At 54.2% G+C, this 17,272-nt stretch overlaps 1 protein-coding gene across 1 annotated transcript in view; it reads right to left on the bottom strand.

Moving 5' to 3' along the window:
* Nucleotides 1–9,288: 9,288 nt before the first annotated feature.
* LOC139266282 (uncharacterized) overlaps nucleotides 9,289–17,272 on the bottom strand; it is a 97,340-nt gene continuing 89,356 nt past the window's right edge. Inside the window, exon 7 of the mRNA XM_070884109.1 lies at nucleotides 9,289–9,461. Coding sequence (XP_070740210.1) covers nucleotides 9,289–9,461 — 173 coding nt within the window. The remainder of the gene's footprint in view (nucleotides 9,462–17,272) is intronic.

Raw genomic sequence — 17,272 nt, 5'->3', positions numbered from 1 at the left:
CACTGGGTCAGTTGGTACGGTCAGTGTCACTGGGTCAGTTGGTACGGTCAGTGACACTGGGTCAGTTGGTTGGGTCAGTGTCACTGGGTCAGTAGGTGGGGTCAGTGACACTGGGTCAGTTGGTTGGGTCAGTGTCACTGGGTCAGTAGGTGGGGTCAGTGTCACTGGGTCAGTTGGTTGGGTCAGTGTCACTGGGTCATTTGGTGGGTCAGTGTCATTGGGTCAGTTGGTGGGGTCAGTGTCACTGGGTCAGTTGGTGGGGTCAGTGTCACTGGGTCAGTTGGTGGGGTCAGTGTCACTGGGTCAGTTGGTGGGGTCAGTGTCACTGGGTCAGTTGGTGGGGTCAGTGTCACTGGGTCAGTTGGTGGGGTCAGTGTCACTGGGTCAGTTGGTGGGGTCAGTGTCAGTGGGTCAGTTGCTGGGGTCAGTGTCACTGGGTTAATTGGTGGGGTCAGTGTCACTGGGTCAGTTGGTGGGGTCAGTGTCACTGGGTCAGTTGGTGGGGTCAGTGTCACTGGGTCAGTTGGTGGGGCCCCGACCCCGCCAACTGTAATTTGAACCTTCAGGCACCAAGTGCCCAAAGCCTACGGGATCTTCCAGGAATCTGATGATCGGTCTCCGACACATCTTCAGGGCCTGACTACAATCTGAAGCCCTGGCCTTTGCGGAGAGACCCTGGTCACCTCTACAGGCGCACAGTGCGGTCTGTTAGCTGATACTTCTCTCACTTTCTTATGGGTGCTGAGTGTTGGTCCGAACTCCACCAGGAACCCTTGGACACCACTCCCCCCCACCCCCCCGCCCCGACCTGGGCTTCCTCTTCCCCCCATCAAACATCCGAGCAGCTTCCCAAAGACATCTCAACACCAGGGGTGGGGTGCGGGGGGGGGGGGGGGAGGCTCTTGGTCGATCAGGTCCCCTACAGAGGCCTCCCAGTACCCCAAACCCCGCTCCCGTCCGCCGGCCACACGGCTCTTCGTAGCAATCTGCTGGGAGGCTGGCTTCAATCATGGAGTTGAGGCCCGGGATTTAAAATCTCCTCGACCTCACACTGATGAGGGGCCAAACCGTTTCCCAGCCCCACCAATCCCGCTCATCCTTAAAATGCCCCCCCCCTGCCTCCCCCCCCACCCCCCCACTTCCCCACCCACATCAGGCTGTGCGGGACTTCGCTGGACAGATCTTGGGGGGTTGGGGGTTGTACTGGGGCAGTATTGGCTACTGCGTCCCTAGGTTGGGGAGTGGGGGGCAGACTTGGCTGGATTCTCCTCCTGCTGATCACCAGCCTGGGAAACCCCTGCTGGAAATCTCTCCTGCTGTGCAGGTACGGACTGGTGTGGCACACTCCGCAGTGTTGGAGGGCAGAGAGAGGCATAGAGAGGGCTATAGAGAAAGAGAGGGGGATAGAGAGAGACAGAGATAGAGAGAGAGAGCGGATAGAGGCATAAAGAGAAAGTGAGGGAGATAAAGAGAGAAAAAGGGGGATAGAGGGAGACAGAGAGATGGAGACATAGAGAGAGGGAAAGAGAGACAGAGAGAGGGATAGAGAGAAAAAGAGAGGGATAGAGATAGAGAGGGGTATAGAGAGAAAAGGAGAAAGAGAGAAGAATAGGGAGAGAGTGGGAGACTTAGAGAGAGGGAGAGATAGAAAGAGCGAGGGATAGAGAGAGGTAGAGTGGGAAAGAGAGGGACAGAGAGAAAGAGAGAGGGAGACAGATAGAGGGAGAAAGAGAGAGAGAAAGAGAGAGAGATAGAGAGAGGGATAGAGAAAGAGAGAGGGATAGAGGGATGGGGATAGAGAGAGAGGGATAGAGAGAAAGAGAGAGGAAGGGAGAGACAGACAGAGGCTTAGAGCGAGGGAAAGAGAGAGAGAGAGAGAGGATAGAGAGAAAGAGAAAGGGATAGAGAGAGCGGGATAGAGAGAGAGAGCGAGAGAGAGAGACAGAGAGAGAGGGGGTTAGTGTGAGAGCGCAGGATAGGGAGAGTGGGGAAGCTGGGAGAGTGTGGAAAAGGCAAGACATTGTGGGAGCAGTGAGCTGGAGATTCTGTACGGAAACCATCTTCTCCTTGAATTTCTGACGTGCCGTCACAGCTCAGTAGCCAAGCACTCTTATTGGCCAACTTTCTTTAACCAATTTAGCTGTGAGTTTTCTGCCCAGCAACAGACTGTTGTACAAATTAGGGGGAGCGAGCCCCGGTGACTGAAAGGCAGAGTCTCCGGTTCCATCTGCAATAACGGATGATCAATCTGTGTTGGATTCCGATGGGATCTTGTGATAATACTGAGACAGCTGGCACACACACAGGCTGCAGGAAGCGTCCCTCAGCAAACACTATCTGGCGCAGCCAAACTGTGGGCTTGAAAGTCTGCCAGAGTATGCAGCAGCAACCCTGCCGACCCCAACCCTTCTCAAGCAAAGTCTTCCAGCCGCGCTCCCAACTCTTTCCACAGCCCTGTGCAGCGGTTAGTGTCCTCTGTGAAAAGTCCTTACTCTGCAGCATGAAACCACACGAGGCACATTCCAGGGACATGGCCACTCTGTGACCTTAACTCTTTATTACAGGACTCCCCAAGTGATGACCCTGCGTGGGACCTCCCTTTATATACCTGTGTGATCAGGTAAGGAGTGTCTCCCACAAGTTCACCGCCCCCCTCGTCGTCAAGGTGTGTATCTGAGTTGAGTGTTTACAGTAATACAGTGGTGTTACATTGTAGTTACAAACATGACACTCTGGGCCCTTCCATTCCTCGTCCTTCCTTCATCATTCCTCTGTCTCGCGCTGGGTTTCTTTGCTAGCTCTCCCCTGCTCCGTGTTCCTTTCACCGTCTGACAGCTCACTTCCCTCCCACCAGCGTCCTCAAAACTCCTCACTTCCCACCCCACAAGTTTGATCCTCCGGCCTGCAAGCTTTTGAAATTCCTCCCACCCTCGCTAATCTTTCAAACCCTCCCCCTCTCCCTCGCCCCTTCCTCCTCAAACAATCCCCCTCCCCCTCACCCATTACTCTCATCCCTCCCCTCACCCTCAACCTCGCCCCTTCACCCCTCCCCCTGTCCTTCGCCCACTCGCCCTCACCCCTCCCCTCTCCCTCTCACTCCTCCTCCCCTCCTCCCCCACTCACCCCTCCCCCTCCCTCACCCACACCCCCTCACAATCGCCCTGCCCCCTCCCTCGCACCCTCCCCCTGACCCCTCCCCTCTCCCTCCCCCTCACCCATCCCCCTTGCACCCTCCCCCTCACCCCTCCCCTCTCCCTCCCCCTCACCCATCCCCCTCGCACCCTCCCCCTCACCCCTCCCGCTCATCCCTCGCCCCTCCCCCTCACCCTCTCCCTCACCCTCTCACACTCACCCCTCGCTCCTTCCCCTCACCCCACCCCTCGTCCCTCGCTCCTCCACCTCACCCTCTCCCTCATTCCCTCATACTCACCCCTCCCCCTTCCCCTCGCACCTCCCCCTCGCCCCTCTCCCTCGTCCCTTGCTCCTCCCCCTCCCACTCTCCCTCCCCCTCACCCCCTCCCCCTCCCCCTCGTCCCCCCCCTCATCCCTCCCCCTCCCTTCCCCTCACCTTCTCCCTCCCCCACCCCCTCGCCCCTCCCCCAGCAGGGTCACCTCAGGCGTTCCACATTGTGACTATTACTATTGCCCTAGGTGCGCTGCAGTAGTTGAGGTGCTTGTTATTGACAACCTCCCCTTCTAGGGCCGGTATATCAACACATGTTATTGAACCCGAGGCAAAGTGAGGAATAATAATTTTTACTCAGCGAGTTGTTGTGATTGGGAACGCGCTGCCTGAAAGGGCGGTGGGAGCAGATTCAATAGTAACTTTCAAAAGAGAGTTGGATAAATACTTGGAGAAATTTGCAGAGCTATGGGGAAGGAGCAGGGGCAATGGGACTAATTGGATCACTCTTTCAAAGAGCCGGCACAGGCACGATGGGCCGAATGGTTCTATAATTCAATATGATCAGCATTAGCAGTCGATAGATGTATTTCTGATCTTTGTGGCAGTGGTCAGCAAATTGGTCGTGTTGTGGTTCTGTTACTGGGCTAATAATCCATTAACGTGAGTTCAAATCCCCCAGGGCAGTTTGAGAATTTGAAACCAGTTTAAGCAATCCGAAATAAAAAGCTGGTCTCAGTAAAAGTGACCATGAAGTTGTCGGATTGATGTTCTGACCTCAGCTCCAATATTAATATAACTAAAGCAGGAAAGAACGTGCATTTATGTAGTGCCTTTCACCACCTCGGGACGTCCCAAAACGCTTCACAGCCAATGAAGCACTTTTTCAAGTGTAGTCGCTGTTGTAATATCGGAAACGTGGCAGCCAATTTGCGCACAGCAAGCTCCCACAAACAGCAATGTGATAATGACCAGATAATCTGTTTTTGTGATGTTGTTGAAGGGATAAATATTGGTCCCACAACACCAGGGAGAGCTCCCCTGCTCTTCTTCCAATAGTGGCCATGGGACTATTTTGAAGAAGAGCAGGGGATTCCTCCATGGTGTCCTGGGGCCAATATTTATCCCTCAATCAACTTCACTAAAACAGATTATCCGGTCACTTATCAAGTTATTGTTTATGGGAGTGTGCAGATTGGCTGCCGCATTTCCTACATTACAACAGCGACGACACTTGAAAAAGTACCTCATTGGGTGTGAAGCGTTTTGGTCTGAGGTCATGAAAGCTGAAAGGCGCCAGTCCTTTCTTTCTCGGCAGATATTCGACTGTGTGCGGCATCACAGCGGGGATCGGGCTCTGTCCTCACCTGTGAAATCCACAGGCCGTTTGTCCAATCGAGTGCGGGGTTAGCGATCACGGGCTGGGCTTTCTACATCTCCCTGCCCCTCCCCCACAGGCCGCGACCAACAGCAGAGCCGCTGAACTCCGAGACCGAGGGGTCACAGGAGCCTTCGATCCCACCATGCCATTGACTGTAAGGGCCAGGCAGAGACTCCACTTCTCACAAGGCCCCAGAAGGGAGCTCCCAGTGGAGGCTGGGCTCGGGAGTCTCCAGTGGGTTCAATACACGAGGACAGGTTGCACAGACTGGGCTGGAATTCCCTGGAGTTCAGCACGTTGGGGTGAGCGACAAATCATAATGTTTAAATTGATAAAGGGATTCGATCGAGAGAGAATCTATTTCCTCTGGTGGGGGGGAGTCAAGAACACAGGGGGAATGATCTTAAAATTAGAGCCAGGCCGTTCAGCGGTGATGTCGGGAAACACTTCTACACAAAAAGAGCAGTGGGAATCTGGAACTCATTGCCCCAAGAAGGCTGTTGAGACTGGGAGTCATTTGGAGCTTTCAAGACTGAGATCGATAGATTTTCATTGGCTAAGGGTATCGAGGGATACGGAGCAAAGGGTAAATGGAATTGAGATCCAGATCAGCCACGATCTGATTGAATGGCAGAGCAGGCTCGAGGGGCTGAATGGCCTCCTCCTATTCCTGTGTAAAAGTCTCGAGGGGCTGAATGGCCTCCTCCTGTTCCTGTGTAACAGGTTCAAGGGGCTGAATGGCCTCCTCCTGTTCCTGTGTAACAGGCTCGAGGGGATGAATGGCCTCCACCTGTTCCTGTGTAACAGGCTCGAGGGGCTGAATGGCCTCCTCCTGTTCCTGTGTAACAGTCTCGAGGGGCTGAATGGCCTCCTCCTGTCCCTGTATAACAGTCTCGAGGGGCTGAATGGCCTCCTGCTGTTCCCGTGTAACAGTCTCCAGGGGCTGAATGGCCTCCTCCTGTTTCTGTGTAACAGCCTCAAGGGACTGAATGGCCTCCTCCTGTTCCTGTGTAACAGTCTCGAGGGGCTGAATGGCCTCCTCCTGTTCCTGTGTAACAGTCTCGAGGGGCTGAATGGCCTCCTCCTGTTCCTGTGTAACTGTCTCGAGGGGCTGAATGGCCTCCTCCTGTTCCTGTGTAACAGGCTCGAGGGGCTGAATGGCTTCCTCCTGTTCCTGTGTAACAGTCTCAAGGGACTGAATGGCCTCCTCCTGTTCCTGTGTAACAGTCTCGAGGGGCTGAATGGCTTCCTCCTGTTCCTGTGTAACAGTCCGAGGGCTGAATGGCCTCCTCCTGTTCCTGTGTAACAGGCTCGAGGGGCTGAATGGCCTCCTCCTGTTCCTGTGTAACAGGCTCAAGGGGCTGAATGGCCTCCTCCTGTTCCTGTGTAACAGGCTCAAGGGGCTGAATGGCCTCCTCCTGTTCCTGTGTAACAGGCTCGAGGGGCTGAATGGCCTCCTCCTGTTCCTACAACCTCCAATGGTCATGATCGCCAGTTCACTTCATTGTTTTGACTAAACAAACCTGGAATAGTTTTGGGAACTAAATTTTGCAAAGTTTTATTGTTGTATTTCAAAAAGTTTACATTCACTGTCACTTTTGAAGCCGTTGTCAGATGAGAGTAGGGGTTGCCAACTCTTCAGGATTGGCCTGGAGTCTCCAGGAATCGAAGATTAACCTCCAGCGCACTGGTGCATGCAAAACCCGGGAGAAATATTAAAATGTTGTGCAGTTTCTTTGAACACATTCATTTATTAGTTAAAATAAAATATTGCAGGTGAGGGAACCAGTCGATTTTACTGTGTGGGAGTTCGGGAGTTGGAGCATCCAGGAATACAGGCAGCCTGAGTTGGCGACACTAATTGAGGGTAGCCCAGGATGGGCGGTAACTTTCTCAGGTGCTCTGTGACCCAGTCGTGGGTCCAATACCCACACCAGGGCAGCATTGTCGGGAACCGCAGCTCTGCAGATCACACAGCGATATACCGAGGCACTGGAGAAGGTGCAACAAAAATGGAATCACAGGGATGACCCCAGAACTGAGAGGTTGAAACTTTGGGCACCCTGTGCGGAAGGGAGCGGGCAGGTCGGAAGGCCTCCTTGTAGGACTGCTCCTGGGCATGGGGGTCGTTCAGCCCGTCTGCCTGCCTCTCTTCCGCGGTTACATCCGAGCCAGGGTGTCCCTGGAGATGGAGCACGCGGTGTCCACCGGTACGCTCACGGCCCTCCGCGAGAGGTGGGCGCCGGAGGGACTGGAGTGCATCATCACCCCCGGCAACCAAATTTTAATTTGATCCATTAACGGCAAAAGTTTAATTGGTTTATTTTGTCGGTTTTAGTGCCCCCCTTTAATCAGGGGGCACTTGATTTAGGTTCTACCAAAATAGTTGTAGAGCTGTTGAGGTACGCTCGTGGCCTTCTGCGAGAGGTGGGCACCAGAGGGACTGGAGTGCATCATCACCCCTGGCGACCACATTTTCATTTGACTGTTTAAAGTTACAAAACGTTTTATTGTTTAATTTGTCGGTTCCAGTGCCCCTGTAATAAGGGGGCACTTGATTTATCGTTTTACACAAAATAGTTCTAACCATCAGGAAATACTGAACAGGCTGAGTGTCTGGGCTGACACTCCCAGTGCAGTGCTGAGGGAGAGCTGCACTGTCGGAGGTGCCGTCTTTTGGATGAGACGTTAAACCGAGGCCCCGTCTGCTCTCTCAGGTCGACGTCAAAGATCCCAGCACTATTTCGATGAAGAGCAGGGAGTTCTCCCCGGTGTCCTGCCCAATATTTATCCCTCAATCAACATAATGAAACAGATTGTCTGGTCATTGTCACATTGCTGTGTATGGGAGCTTGCTGTGCGCAAATTGGCTGCTGTGTTTCCCACATTGCAACAGTGACTACACTTAAAAAGTACTTCATTGGCTGTAACAGCGCTTTGAGACGTCCGGTGGTCGTGAAAGGCGCTATATAAATCCAAGTCTGTCTTTCTTTTCTCTAGAAAAGAGAAGGCTGAGGGGTGACCTGATGGAGGTCTCTATTACGGAGGGGTTTGGTAGGGTAGATGTAGAGAAGATGTTCCCACTTGTGGGGGGGGGGGCACCAGAACTAGGGGCCATAAATATGGGATAGTGACGAATTAATCCAATAAGGAATTCAGGAGAAACTTCTTCACCCAGAGAGTGGTGAGAATGTGGAACTTGCTACCGCAGGGAGTGGTTGAGGCGAATAACAGATGCATTTAAGAGGAAGTTAGATAAACACCTGAGGGAGAGAGGAATAGAAGGATATGGATGGGAGGAGGCTCGTGTGGAGCATAAAGACCCGGCACGGACCTGATGGGCCCAATGGCCTGTTTCTGTGCTGCAGACTCGATGTAATTCTATGTAGAAACCCTAAGCTGAGGCCTCACCTGCTCATTCAGATGGGCATAAAATATCTGTTGGCAAACTTTGTCACAATTCCCCCCCCTGCCCCTCAACTACACACCACCAAAAAATACATGAACCGTTTGTTTAACTGATGTCCTGTGTGTGAGGGCCTGACTGGGTCAAAAATCCTGGAACTCCCTCCCTAACAGCACTGTGGGAGCACCTTCACCACACGGACTGCAGCGGTTCAAGGCGACAGCTCACCACCACCTTCTCAAGGGGCAATTGGGGATGGGCAATAAATGTGGGTTGACCCATCCACCTCCACGGAGGTGTGTGGGGGACCTGACCCATCCACCTCCATGGCACGAACCTGGTATTGCAGTACTTCCAGGAACGGTGCAGTGGCTCTAGGCCTTTTGGCTAAGAGCATTGGCGCAGAGTGATCCTTGGCATGTGCAAGGTGACCTCTGGCGTTTGTGATTTGACAAAGAATTGGAACGATTGGCTACGAATATATATAAAAAAAAATAAAAAAAAAATAAAAAATAAATGCCAGGAAAAAAAAAGCCAGCGATGCCCACATCCCAGGAATGAATAGGAAAATGTGAAGCTCCTTGTGACGGCCTGAGGCTGTGAGAAGACACTGTGTAGATGCAACGGAGCAGGTTTCCTACTTGGGGATCGAGTGCCCATTATAGAAATGGCCCAATTTTCCTCAAATCGATTTCCTGCCCGAGCGGCAAGTTGCCAATTGTATCCCAGTGGCCTAGAAATTCGTTGTCGGCCTGTTTGAGGGCGGTAACATCCGGGGGGAGGGGAAGGGATGCAAAACATTGCAGCAGGTGCAGGAGTCCCGCCCCGTGATAAATTCGGGTTCCCGCCTCCGGAGCGAAGTGGGGCGTAGCGCTCCCCGGCTTCCTGGGTCGCCAGACGGAGCTCACGCCTTGGCAGTGCTTCATGCTGGACCCTCCCCTCACTTAAAGGCAAGGGCTCACGCTGCTGACTCTGCCAACGGGCCGCGGGGAGCCAGGGGGCTGGGGGGGGGGAGCCGCGCCATCAGCAAAGCACCGAGCCGAGCGATCGTGGCCGTGACCTCGCGGTTCTTGTTTCAGCATCCGGCCGCCTCCCCCTTTAACCATCGCCACCGGTAGCGGCCGGCCTCCTGAAGCTGTCGCTATCATCGCCCGGCGCAGCTTCAGGCGGCCAATTTAGGGGCGATAACGGGGCGATGTGCGCGGCGATGACGTCACGATCTCCGGGCACTGGAGATCGGGGCGTAACGCCGTAGCGTGCCGCTAAACCCACTGCCAATTTCGCAGGAGTCATTAGCAGTGCCGCGCTTGGTCACAAACTCATGTGTGCCCCGTTAGCGCTTCCCGGCGGCGCTAACCGGAGGCGCAAAACTGCTCAATTTCTCCCCCCCCAAATTTCTTTGGTGAAAGTTTCCCCCAACACCTGCAGTACCAGAAACGGGCTGCGGGTGGCGGCCTTGCCTACAAAGAGACATTGCGCTCAGCAGCACCACCGGCTGGAGGATGGAGGTACTGCATGGTACAATCCCCCTGAGCGGAGTGACTATTTGTCCCAACTTGCGCTCCTGCGCATGCGTCGGAACCGAACCCGTCACCACGTTGCCCGCTGGGGGGGAGAAACAAAGCCTGTTTGGGGGGGGGGGGAAAGAGAGAGCTTGGGGGGAGAGAGAGAGACTGGGGAGTCTGTCACTATTCACTTCATACCCAATAAACCTGTTAACAATCTGCACATGATGCCCCATCTATGGGGGTACGGGGTAAGGTCTTGCACTTGCGCTGGGATAAGGGACTTTGGCTGGAACTTGGTGGCTTTTGGGGAGATCTATCCTCTGTGGCTTCTGAAGTCAAAATGGATCGAATTACAAATTGGAAAGTCACTCAGAACTTGGGCTGGGCGGTTCCAGTTACACATTCTAGAGGAACTTCAGGGTGTGGCTTATCCTCCAGAGGGGACCAATCGGCAATAGGTCATGTGATAATGGAGAGCCAATCAGAGAAACGGATGCCTTTCAGTTAGTACAAATATACGCAGCCTATTTTTGATTGGCCATATTTTTATTGCTGGTTTTTCCCAGGCTGCTCTGCAAGCCAATAAGAAGAAAGAACTTTCCCACATCCTAAATCACCAAAGCGACACCTTCCACCCCCATAAACGTGAGCTCCTCCAAAACTCTGCTGTCCTGTGTCCTAACTCGCACCGAGTCCCGCTCACCCATCACCCCCTGTGCTCGCTGCCCTGTGTCCTAACTCACAACAAGTCCTATTCACCCTTCACCCCCTGTGCTCACTGCCCCGTGTCCTAACTCACACCCAGTCCTATTGACCCTTCACCCCCTGTGCTCACTGCCCCGTGTCCTAACTCACACCCAGTCCCGTTCACCCTTCACCCCCTGTGCTCACTGCCCCGTGTCCTAACTCACACCCAGTCCCATTGACCCTTCACCCCCTGTGCTCACTGCCCCGTGTCCTAACTCACACCCAGTCCTATTGACCCTTCACCCCCTGTGCTCACTGCCCCGTGTCCTAACTCACACCCAGTCCCGTTCACCCTTCACCCCCTGTGCTCACTGCCCCGTGTCCTAACTCACACCCAGTCCGATTGACCCTTCACCCCCTGTGCTCACTGACCGTGTCTTAACTCACACCCAGTCCTATTGACCCTTCACCCCCTGTGCTCGCTGCTCCGTGTCCTAACTCACACCCAGTCCTATTGACCCTTCACCTCCTGTGCTCACTGCTCCGTGTCCTAACTCACACCCAGTCCCATTGACCCTTCACCCCCTGTGCTCACTGCCCCGTGTCCTAACTCACACCCAGTCCCGTTCACCCTTCACCCCCTGTGCTCACTGCCCCGTGTCCTAACTCACACCCAGTCCGATTGACCCTTCACCCCCTGTGCTCACTGACCGTGTCTTAACTCACACCCAGTCCTATTGACCCTTCACCCCCTGTGCTCGCTGCTCCGTGTCCTAACTCACACCCAGTCCTATTGACCCTTCACCTCCTGTGCTCACTGCTCCGTGTCCTAACTCACACCCAGTCCCATTGACCCTTCACCCCCTGTGCTCACTGCCCCGTGTCCTAACTCACACCCAGTCCCGTTCACCCTTCACCCCCTGTGCTCACTGACCGTGTCCTAACTCACACCCAGTCCCATTGACCCTTCACCCCCTGTGCTCACTGACCCGTGTCCTAACTCACACCCAGTCCTATTGACCCTTCACCCCCTGTGCTCACTGACCGTGTCCTAACTCACACCAAGTCCCATTGACCCTTCACCCCCTGTGCTCACTGCCCCGTGTCCTAACTCACACCCAGTCCCGTTCACCCTTCACCCCCTGTGCTCACTGACCGTGTCCTAACTCACACCCAGTCCTATTCACCCATCACCCCCTGTGCGCACTGCCCGTGTCCTAACTCACACCCAGTCCCGTTCACCCAACATCCCCTGTGCTCACTGCCCCGTGTCCTAACTCACACCCAGTCCCATTGACCCTTCACCCCCTGTGCTCACTGACCCGTGTCCTAACTCACACCCAGTCCTATTGACCCTTCACCCCCTGTGCTCACTGACCATGTCCTAACTCACACCCAGTCCCATTGACCCTTCACCCCCTGTGCTCACTGCCCCGTGTCCTAACTCACACCCAGTCCTATTCACCCATCACCCTCTGTGCTTGCTGCCCCGTGTCCTAACTCACACCCAGTCCCGTTCACCCTTCACCCCCTGTGCTCACTGACCGTGTCCTAACTCACACCCAGTCCTATTGACCCTTCACCCCCTGTGCTCACTGACCGTGTCCTAACTCACACCCAGTCCTATTGACCCTTCACCCCCTGTGCTCACTGCCCCGTGTCCTAACTTACACCCAGTCCCGTTCACCCTTCACCCGCTGTGCTCACTGCTCCGTGTCCTAACTCACACCCAGTCCCATTGACCCTTCGCCCCCTGTGCTCACTGACCTACATCAGCACCCACTCCGACAACACCTCGATTTTAAAATTCTCATCCTTGCTTTCACATCTCTCCATGGCCTTGCCCCTCCCTATCTCTGTAACCATCTCCTACAATCTTCCGCGATCTCTGCGCTCCTCCAATTCTGGCCTCTTGAGCATCCCTCGATTTTCCTCGCTCCACCATCGGCGGCCGTGCCTTCTGTTGCCTGGGCCCCAAGCTCTGGAACTCCCTCCCTAAACCTCTCCCCCTCGCAAACTCTCTTTCTTCCTTTAAAACGCTCCTTAAAACCGACCTCTTTTACCAAGCTTCTGGTCACCTGCCCTAATCAATGATCCCTTTAATTTGTGTTTTGACCCACGGGGCCTGTTTAACGGACTGCGCGGGCCATTGCAAATTCCCCACCAGTTCGGTTTTACTATTTAACAGCCGACTATCCTCTGCGCGGGACCTGCAGGACGTGATGGTGGTCCGAATATGTGGCTCGGTGTCAAATTTGAGTTTGATAATCGCTCCTGTGAAGCGCCCTGGGGGATGTTTCACTACGGTAAGGGCACTATATAAATGCAGGTTGTTGTTGTTGTTGTACCCGTGCTGGGCAGAAGAGTCGCAGCTGGAAGCAAATCCGCAATCTTGTCCATCAGGGAGAGGGCGGACGGGGCCCAGGGTAACATAAGCACGTAAGAAATAGAATATCCTCAGGTTCACGGCCCTCTGAGGCAAGAAACTCTTCCTCAGCTCCATTTTACATGGGCGGGCTGCTTATTCTGGGACAGGAGGACAAACTGGATGGACAGGCAGCCCCAGTGCAGCAGTGTGGCATCAAACAGCATCGGTGGATCAAACACAACCCCGCTTCCCCGGGGTACAGGCACAGCGAGAGCGCGAGGCAGAACACAATGAGACCAGTCCCCTCCCTCACGGTTAAATAGATCCAGCGTTCCGTCGCATTCCTCCAGCAGCTCGGTGTCAGCTGAGCATCCAGTCACACGGTGGGGGGGAAGGGAGAGGGCCCCAGGAGGGCCCAGGAGACCTCACCACCTCCAGCGCTGACCCTGTAGAGAGGGAGAGAAAGGACTGAGTGGATTTGCCTCCTCCGATGGGTTTGTGCACTGAGCTCCGCTGACCCCGACGACCCTGCTTCAGTTCCCTGGGCTGGGGCGGGGCCGCATTGTCCGCAGGCCCGACACAAGCCTCCCAAAGCAAGCGCTCGACTCGGAACTCCTACACGGCAAACGAGCCAAAGGCGGGCAGAGGAAACGTTACAAGGACCCCCTCAAAGCCTCCCTGATAAAGTGCAACATCCCCACCGACACCTGGGAGTCCCTGGCCATAGACCGCCCTAAGTGGAGGAAGTGCATCCGGGAGGGCGCCGAGCACCTCGAGTCTCGTCGCCGAGAGCGTGCAGAAAGCATTTGTAGAAGCGGAAGGAGCATGCGGCAAACCTGTCCCACCCGCCCTTTCCCTCAACCACTGTCTGTCCCACCTGTGACAGAGACTGTAATTCCCGGATTGGACTGTTCAGTCACCTGAGAACTCACTTTTAGAGTGGAAGCAAGTCTTCCTCGATTTCGAGGGACTGCCTGTGATGATGATGATGATGATGGGGGGATTAACCAGTCACAGTCGGCGTGTTACAGTGACTCTCAGGGGTCCGGGGCAAGTGAGGGGAGTGTCAGCTATGGCTGCTACCCCTCACTGCTGACCCCGTGACCCCGACTGCAAGGGTTGCAAGTGAGCCGGAGACAAACCACCATGGCTCAGTGGGCAGCTCTCTCACCTCTCAATCACAAGGTCGTGAGCTTTGAGCCCCACTCCAGAGTCAGGAGCACATTAGCCAGACTACCTAGCCAGTTTCAACCACTGCCCCTTTAACTCCCGGGGCTTTAACTATTCTAATAAAATTAGCAAAATTGCTAAATGTGTCCACTTGTTCCCTTAATCCCAGTCAACACATCCAGGGCAGTACTGCAGGAGTGCTGCACTGTCAGAGGGGCAGTACTGAGGGAGTGCTGCACTGTCGGAGGGGCAGTACTGCAGGAGTGCTGCACTGTCAGAGGGGCAGTACTGAGGGAGTGCTGCACTGTCGGCGGGGCAGTACTGAGGGAGTGCTGCACTGTCAGAGGGGCAGTACTGAGGGAGCGCAACACTGTCGGAGGGGCAGTACTGAGGGAGCGCAACACTGTCGGAGGGGCAGTACTGAGGGAGCGCAACACTGTCGGAGGGGCAGTACTGAGGGAGTGCTGGACTGTCGGAGGGGCGGTACTGAGGGAGCGCAACACTGTCGGAGGGGCAGTACTGAGGGAGCGCAACACTGTTGGAGGGGCAGTACTGAGGGAGTGCTGGACTGTCGGAGGGGCGGTACTGAGGGAGCGCAACACTGTCGGAGGGGCAGTACTGAGGGAGTGCAACACTGTCGGAGGGGCAGTACTGAGGGAGTGCTGGACTGTCGGAGGGGCAGTACTGAGGGAGCGCCGGCCACTGTCGGAGGGGCAGTACTGAGGGAGTGCCGCATTGTCGGAGGGGCAGTACTGAGGGAGCGCTGCACTGTCGGAGGGGCAGTACTGAGGGAGCGCTGCACTGTCAGAAGTGCCGTTTTTCAGATGAGACATTAAACCGAGGCCCTGTCTGCTCCCTCAGGTTGGTGTAAAAGATCCCATGGCCACTATTTCGAAGAAGAGCAAGGGGAGTTCGCCCCAGTGCCCTGGGACAATATTTATTCCTCAACCAACATCACTGAAACAGATTAAGATCGATGACCCTTTGTCAGTTCTGACGAAAGCTCAGCAAGCCAGAGACGTTAACTGTGTTTCTCTCTCCACAGATGCTGCCTGACCTGCTGAGTGTTTCCACATTCTCTGTTTATTTTCCAGATTTCAGCATCCGCAGTATTTAGCTTTTGGTATCACTGAAACAGATTATCCGGTCATCGTCCCAGTGTTGTTTGTGGGAGCTTGCTGTGCGTAAATTGGCTGCCGCGCTTCCCACATTGCAACAGTGATCGCACTTCAAAAAAAAGCACTTCATTGGCTGTAAAGCGCTTTGGGACATTGTGAAAGATGCCGTGTAAATACAACTCATTCCTTCTTTTGCTGGGCAGCAGTTTTCCGATTGTGGCTGGGGTGATCTGTGAGCTGTGAGAGCCCTTGGCGGCTGAAGCCACTGCCCCCTCGCTGTGGGTGGGGGGGAGGAGGGGTGGTGCGTGTCCTCCTGCTGCTTCACCCACCGACCCACTTACTGCCAGTGGGTGGCATGGGGCTATTCAACTACAGGAGCCTCGCAGTCCAATCCTATCCTCGAGCAAAGGCAGACTTGCGGCCCCGATCGCAAGCAAAGCCCCCCGTGTCCGTGTGATTCCCGTGCCATGCTGCATACCACGGGCTATGACGGGGAGGGGCGGGAGGGTCTTGTTCAATGGATGGGATGAACCATTGAAAGAAGCCTTTGAACGCATCTCCTGACACTCACTGAACGGCTGCTATTTCCTCTGGACACACTGCGCTGCCCACCTGTCTGGAGTGAATGCGCTGACTTGATCTGATCTCTTTGTGTTCACCTTACATTGCTTCTCCCATTCCTGCCCGTCTCTTCATCTCAAAAGCGTTCCCTGTCTTGTGATTCTTTCCATTTCCCTTTGAAGCCATTGTCTGAGGTGACTGCCTCGTTCCAAAAACAAAACTCCAAGTCCCTCGTTTAACTCTCCACCTCTCTCCAGTTCCAGGCTCCTCGAGGATAAAGGCCTCAGGACTTGGGAACAGGACAAGGCCATTCAGCCCCTCGAGCCTGTTCCACCATTCAATGAGATCATGGCTGGTCTGTATCTGGACTCTATCTCCCCGCCTTCATTTCAAGACCCTTCATCCGGTATGGCTCATGAAGGAATTGAGTGTAATATCTCCAAGTTTGCAGATGACACTAAGCTGGGTGGCGGTGTGAGCTGTGAGGAGGTCGCTAAGAGGCTGCAGGGTGACTTGGACAGGTTAGGTGAGTGGGTAAATGCATGGCAGATGCAGTATAATGTGGATAAATGTGAGGTTATCCATTTTGGGGGCAAAAACACGAAGGCAGAATATTATCTGAATGGCGGCAGATTAGGAAAAGGGCAGGTGCAATGAGACCTGGGTGTCATGGTTCATCAGTCATTGAAAGTTGGCATACAGGTACAGCAGGCGGTGAAGAAGGCAAATGGTATGTTGGCCTTCATAGCTAGAGGATTTGAGTATAGGAGCAGGGAGGTCTTACTGCAGTTGTACAGGGGCCTTAGTGAGGCCTCACCTGGAATATTGTGTTCAGTTTTGGTCTCCGAATCTGAGGAAGGACGTTCTTGCTATTGAGGGAATGCAGTGAAGGTTCACCAGACTGATTCCAGGGATGGCTGGACTGTCATATGAGGAGAGACTGGATCAACTGGGCCTTTATTCACTGGAGTTTTGAATGATGAGAGGGGATCTCATAGAAACGTATAAGATTCTGATGGGACTGATGGGGAAGTCCAGAATCAGGGGCATACAGTTTAAGGATAAGAGGTAAGCCATTTAGGACTGAGATGAGGAGAAACTTCTTCACTCAGAGAGTTGTTAACCTGTGGAATTCCCTGCTGCAGAGAGTTGTTGACGCCAGTTCATTGGATATATTCAAGTGGGCGTTGGATATGGCCCTTACGGCGAAAGGGATCAAGGGGTATGGAGAGAAAGCAGGAAAGGGTTACTGAGGGAGTGATCAGCCATGATCTTATTGAATGGTGGTGCAGGTCCATCACATACAGCGGGCCCACCCAGCGACCCACCCACCGTCGAAGGGCCGAATGGCCTACTCCTGCACCTATTTTCTATGTTTCTATGTTTCTATGACAGCAGCATAGCTGAACCAGTAATCCAGGGTCTGGACTAATGATCTGGGGACACAACTTCAAATCCCACCATGGCAGCTGGGGAATTTAAATTCCATTAATTAAATCTGGTATAAAAAGCTAGTATCAGTAATGGTGACCATGAAACTATCGGGTTGTCGTAAAAACTCAACTGGTTCACGACTGCCCTTTAGGGAAGGAAATCTGCCGTCTTTACCCGGTCTGGCCTATATGTGACTCCAGACCCACAGCGATGTGGTTGGCTCTTAACTGCCCTCT

Source organism: Pristiophorus japonicus, chromosome 6, assembly GCF_044704955.1.
Source record: "Pristiophorus japonicus isolate sPriJap1 chromosome 6, sPriJap1.hap1, whole genome shotgun sequence".
Taxonomy (NCBI): domain Eukaryota; kingdom Metazoa; phylum Chordata; class Chondrichthyes; family Pristiophoridae; genus Pristiophorus; species Pristiophorus japonicus.
Note: the sequence above shows the minus strand (reverse complement) of the source record. Positions and strands in the feature narration are given on the sequence as shown.